The 6,037-nt window shown below is 37.2% G+C and overlaps 1 protein-coding gene across 1 annotated transcript; it reads left to right on the forward strand.

The window, feature by feature from the left end:
• Positions 1 to 1,523: 1,523 nt before the first annotated feature.
• LOC128383991 (transmembrane protein 272-like) lies at positions 1,524 to 5,654 on the forward strand. Its single transcript, XM_053343570.1, has 5 exons — positions 1,524 to 1,604; positions 3,120 to 3,205; positions 3,313 to 3,363; positions 3,477 to 3,683; positions 4,859 to 5,654. The coding sequence occupies exons 2-5, from the start codon at positions 3,142 to 3,144 to the stop codon at positions 5,065 to 5,067; spliced, it is 531 nt and encodes a 176-aa protein (XP_053199545.1). The 5' UTR covers positions 1,524 to 1,604; positions 3,120 to 3,141; the 3' UTR covers positions 5,068 to 5,654.
• Positions 5,655 to 6,037: the final 383 nt, after the last annotated feature.

The following is a 6,037-nucleotide window of genomic DNA, read 5'->3' on the forward strand; positions in this document are numbered from 1 at the left end:
TTACAGGTCTCAGCTGAGAGCCTGTATACAGATAATATACCTGAATAAACAGGAGAAAAGATGAGACAGTTGGCGTTACTTCTGTCCAGTTCAGCCTCGTACAGCAGAATGGTTTATTTACAAATGTGCAAAATTAATCTCATCATAACTCTTTCTGTATTTTTTTTCCCAGTTTTCACTGTTATTCCACACAAAGATCCACAATATCAAAAACATAACATTTAAGAGTACAACAATCCTCAGTTCAGTATACTGCTGCTTTAACTAATTATCATTCAGTCAACTTACATTTACATTTTAGTTCTCATCAAACAAAAGAAAACACTCAAATACAGTTTCTCTCTAACCTCTGTCAGTGTGAAATCAAATAAAAAATAGCAAAATACTGCTAATGTATCAGTTAGCAAAAATTCATGAGCTGCTGGCTGGCAAAGTTAACTTCTCTCAACAACGCTTATATTATGTCATATACATGAAAATAGTAACATAACACCTTAAACAGTCAAACAGATAATATTCACATAACGGTATGAAATGTACTGGAGCCAAAACTAGACCAAAACTTACTTTGGTATCGGGTATCAACAGAGAAATTTAACGGCTAGCGCCATCTTGAGAATGGAAGGACACTTCTCTACTTGTTCAGAATAGCACATAAATACACATTTCACTCGTCCAAAACCAGTTTAACCTGTACATTAAGCATTTAGTAACATGTACATGTTCTTATATAAGTTGTTAATACTTCACAAACCTGATTAACAGGAGAAAAGATGCTATCTCAGCAGAATGAACGTGGAAACGAAAGTCGCTCAGAAGAGAAACAACAAAATAACACACTGCCCCCTGCTGGCAACACTGACATTTGCAGTGTATATTGTAAGGAAGCCTTATAGGTTTAACAAGGGACAATATTTGGCCATTATGGTTCATATAAATTACTCTTCTCACATAAATGACATAAATAAGCAACCTAAAATGACATAAATTGTGACAATACATTTTATGTGCCTCGCAATTAGCATTACCACAGTTAACCATAGGCTGTAGGCCTAAATGCTAACAAAGCTAGCAGATAGCGGTCATCAGTCAGCTCCACCTTCTTGTCCAAATATGACCATTTCTGGCTCTAAAAATCCAAGATGGCAATGGTCGAAATGTAAAACTTGAGGGTTAAAAATGGGAGTCCAGAAACCAGTGGGTGACGTCATGGTGGCTACATTTATTATTTTATTTGGGTTTTAGAGGCTGAACTGGAGCTGCGTAAAAAGTCAGTAGGATATGATAATAACCATGCAAAGATGTTCCAGCTGGGCCTAGGCCATCTATCTGGAAATCTGCATGTGTCCCCTTTAAACTCATGAAATGTGTTTTTGACAACACATTGTGAAGTGAATTGTAAAGAAACACGTTTCAAGGATCCATGTAGTGTGTGTCTTTGGCACGGCAGGAGTCACTTTTTACTATCAGCTGACCGCGTCACCGACTCCACGCCCTTGTGTGGACTTGCCCTCCCGAGAGGCGGAGGTTTGGCATCTCACCAGGCGTAACTGTCAGGAGTCCCAGCGGCACACCAGGAGGAGGTAAACACTCCCGTAGAAAAGGTAAGACGCAGAGAAAAAGACAGGAAACAGTAAGATTTCACACTTAATTAAATCATGTTGATGCTAACCGGAGACTGCGAGTTTGTTTTTTTGGGGAGAATTAACTCATTACCGGAGAACAGAAGCTGACTTTCTGTCGGTTTTTATATCGGGGCGGGGCGGTGAACCTTATGCACACTTTAAAGTAAAAAGTGATGCCGTGTTTAAACCTTATCAGGTCTGATTTGACTATATTTGTTCAGCTTGTCACTGAATATTGAGAAAGTGCTCCGACTATTTCTTTTAGACTTCCTGCTGCAGGACGTTATTATTTTATAGCGATACGTCATATAAATGGGAGTAAACCACAGTCTCAAAGTACCTTTCCCCATTTGTTTCACTTTCCAGTTTGTTACTTTGTTGTCATTCACAGGTATGTTTCTTGTGTCTGCTGTTCCTGTAATATTGGTTAGACTGGCTCTGTTCTCTGTTAAGAATGTGGTCAAACCTCTTGGCTGTAATTCAGTAGCTAGTAGAAGTAATCTGTCTTCACGGCCAGTCATTTTAAAGGACTAGTGTGTGAGCACAAACCCACACTGTGTGCAGTTCAAGCCACTAAACAGCATATGTACCTAATCGTATTTTCTGTTGCAGTTGGACATTCATTACTGCCAGGGAGCCAAAATTAAATTTAGACAGCTGTGGTCAAATTAACCCATTGACTCGTGATTTAATCACAGGAACAGTCACATGTACAGTGTACAGCTGTTTGAATGTTTTGTCTTGACACAATTTAAACCCAACTCTTACATTCCTTTTACTTCCCCTAAAGGCTTCAAATTAGGTTCTTACTTCTCAAATGTGAGGATTTGCAGCTTTTCTCTGTTTTGTGCCGATATAAATGATATATTATAAGGTTTTGAACTTTTGAGAGGACAAAATCAACTATTTAAAGAAGTCATCTTGATCTTTGGGACTGCATGTTTCAAGATTTACAAACTAAATGATTAATTGATTAATCAAACCCTACATTACAGTGCAGATTAATCAGAATTACAATCAGGTTTATTTCCAAGTAGGTTTGCACATACAAGGAATTTGCCTTGATGTTGTGGTGCATGAAAGTCAAAAATATACACTTCAAATTGAAATGTCATTCAATCCAGCACTGTGTTCTCTTAATGTTCTTTTCAGCATGCAATAAAAAATATTTTATGTTTAACTACTCATTTCATTTCAAGCACATCAGTTTCAGAGTGTTGACTGAAATCCAAATATTTTTTTTATTTGTGGAGTTAGCAGTTTATTTGAAATAAAAGATCACCTAAGCAACATGTTTCCAATGGATAACTTCGTGGATTTTGAAGAAGAGTGAAAGTAAAACCTAATCATTCTTTTTCTTCAACTGATTTTTTAAAATTGTATTTTTGTGTGACAAAGACAAAAAAATGTCAGTCTGCTTTCAGCATGCAGATGTTTTTACTTTTTAACAGCATCGATAACATTAGTCAACAAGTTCTTTATCTTCCTCTATAGGTTAGAGTCCTCACTGCTGATAATGTCAAACGCTGCGCTCATTCAACGCATCCGTAGACCTCCTCAGGCCCCTGCACCGATACTAGGTGAGATCTAGTGATGCTCAGAGTCACACACACTTTCATAGTTTGATTACTCTCAGAATAAAGTGTGTGTATGTCCTTTGGTGTAAATATATTCTTTCTTCCCACAGCATGTTCGAAACTGGTTCTCTGCATCATGCCCATTGCTCAGATTGCAATTGGTGAGTGACTATGTGAACTATGATTCAAGTTTACAGACATTTAATCATGCTCAAAATGCTCAATGACCAACCAAGAAAAATTCATAAAATTTTAATCCATCTGTGTCCAACAGGTGCAGTATACCTGGATGACTGTCCGCGACAGCCCTTCATTCCCATCTATTTGATAGTGGTGGGAGTATTTGGCATTACCCTAGCGGTGCTCTCCTGCCTGCCTTGCGCCCAGGAGCCTGAAGATGGCACCTCCACCCCACTCAGCCGACTCTGCACAGTCTGGAACTCGTTAACTTCTTTCTTCCTCTTCTGTTGGTTCATTGCTGGTAAGTTTAAACCATTATAGGCTGATGAAAAAGGGCAGAGAAAAGAAGCATGACTATGGCCAAGAGGAATAAGTGTTTCTAATTTTTCTCTGTTTGGCAGTTGTTTAAACTTCTGTATTGGGACACCTCAATCATATTTGTGGTCTACAGGTAACACCATTCAAAATTGCATCATGCACATTTTCAGGTCTATATTCATATTATGAACTAGAATATCTCTGCATGATTTTCAGTTCAGAAGACACCTTGTTTTTCTTATACTGGCTCTTTATGCAGTGCCTCAGTTCAGCCTCAGTCTGAAACAAGCCGTTTTACCTCCTGTCTCTTTAAAAATATATAAACAAAGGGGGGATGCTCTGGATAATTGTGACTGCTTAAAACTGACTGGTAAAGTACAGTATACATCTAAGCTACAACATACATTCACTAACTCCAGGATATATAAATCATGTTTTGAAGAAAAAATTGTAAGATCTCTCCTCAGACTAAAAGCAGATTTTAATCTCCAAGCCACTGTGCAGGAGACTCTGCATAAAATGGTGGAATTTTGCAATCATGTATGAAATCCCTGATTTTAAGGCAGTGGTTGGACATTGTTGATATGATATAGAAAAAGCTGTTTGAGTTGAATGAAAATGCTCAGTGCTTATAAAATTCATCACAAGAACATTATAAAAATGGTGTTAAAAAAATTAGAAAACTCATGCATCAACAAAGCGAAAAGCTATTTGGTTTAATATTAAGCATAATTGCTCAATGTGTTAAAAATGAGATTTAGAATAAATGTTTCATAATCATATTGGTAATTTAGTGGAAAAGTATCATAAGCAAAAATAATTGTTTAGTTATGAGCAAAATAATACAATTAAAACAAATTTATTTAGAAGTTGAACATGATCAAGTTGAACAATCAAACAGAACAAAAACATGAATGTGGAGTTAAATATTACTCAAAAATGAACTTTGTGCAGTCCACAGGCTCAAAAGTCTGCCTTCAAGTTGTGTGCTCTGCGCTCAAAAGTGTGGTCCAAAATTGTAGAAATCATCTTATTCCCATTAATTTCTGTTAATTCCCATGAAAAGTTTCAAAGTTTGAAAATTCCCGGAATTTTGCAACCCTAACATCCAAATCTTTGGTTATTCCTCACATTATTGGTGGATGTCTTTTCTTCCAGGAAATGTGTGGATCTACTCTATTTACAAGCCCAATTACGACAAGAGCACAACAAGTGAGGATCCCTACTGCAACAAGACACTCTACCTGTTCGCTTTCTGGACCACCACATCAGTCTACATCCTCTTGTGTTTGTTCCTGTTGTGCGGCTGCTGCGCCCTCTTCTGCTTCTACATCCTTCGCCGTGCAGACCCCGACGATGACATCTAGAGACAATTAACATTGTAAGGGGGGCAGGATGCATCTGATGGGGCTGCACACAATGAGCTGGCCAATGAAGCTGTTGCATGTGTACCAAGTTGCACATAATCGGCTTATGATTGGTTGAATTGGAGTATCAGGATATCTCGGTATCTGTAAGGATACTGCTCTCCAAATGCTTAGCACATACCATATTGCAGCACAGTTCACACATGAAGTACTAATACGAAGCACAGTAAGAGTGCACTTTACCTACTGAATGAACCCTTTGCTGTTTCTAGGTAATGTTAGTGGTTCATAAATTAAAGTACAAAACTAATTGTTCTTATTTTAACACCTATCATGCATTGTAGTGGTGCTTCTAGTTGCACAACCCCAATAGATACATACATAACTCTAAAATGATGTAGATAAATGTTTTTCATTGCTTAGGATTTTCTACCTCTGCAGATGCTATGGTGCATCTTGTTGGTCAGTAAATACTGGTGCCTTTCCAAAAGATATATATGTATATGTATGTTTACATGTTGCGTCAGGAATTTAATGATTTACAGATAGAGGATGAAATTATGAAATGTGTGTACTATGCAAATTCATTTTCCCTAATTACTATGTATTTTTTATTCTGACATATGTTTGTATACATTTGTTTCAATAGTCATTTCTAATCAAACTCAACATTTGCATTGGACTTCTTAAACATATGTAAAATACTTATGATACATAAAGCAGTGGTTGTTCTATGAGAAAACCAACTTTCTGACCATTCCCTTTTTTCCACTGCGTATGTCTTAATCGCAATGTATACTAAACTTTGTTGTTTGCAGATCGAGCTGCATCAGGATTTTCAATGCTGTAACTACGTTATCCATTTACCATGAATCTTGGAACATACTGTCAAAAAGACTATGATTACCACTTGAAGAATCAATAAAAAAACCAATGTGGACCTGTGTCATATATGAACTGAGTAGAAACA

Source organism: Scomber japonicus, chromosome 22 (assembly GCF_027409825.1).
Source record: "Scomber japonicus isolate fScoJap1 chromosome 22, fScoJap1.pri, whole genome shotgun sequence".
Lineage (NCBI taxonomy): Eukaryota > Metazoa > Chordata > Actinopteri > Scombriformes > Scombridae > Scomber > Scomber japonicus.

Excerpts from the sequence above, each read along its gene's own strand:
- LOC128383991 (XM_053343570.1), top strand. The coding sequence starts at position 3,142 with ATGTCAAACGCTGCGCTCATTCAACGCATCCGTAGACCTCCTCAGGCC. Across the intron at positions 3,206-3,312 it reads GGCCCCTGCACCGATACTAG|CATGTTCGAAACTGGTTCTC; the intron begins GTGAGATCTAGT and ends TTCTTCCCACAG. Across the intron at positions 3,364-3,476 it reads CATTGCTCAGATTGCAATTG|GTGCAGTATACCTGGATGAC; the intron begins GTGAGTGACTAT and ends TGTGTCCAACAG.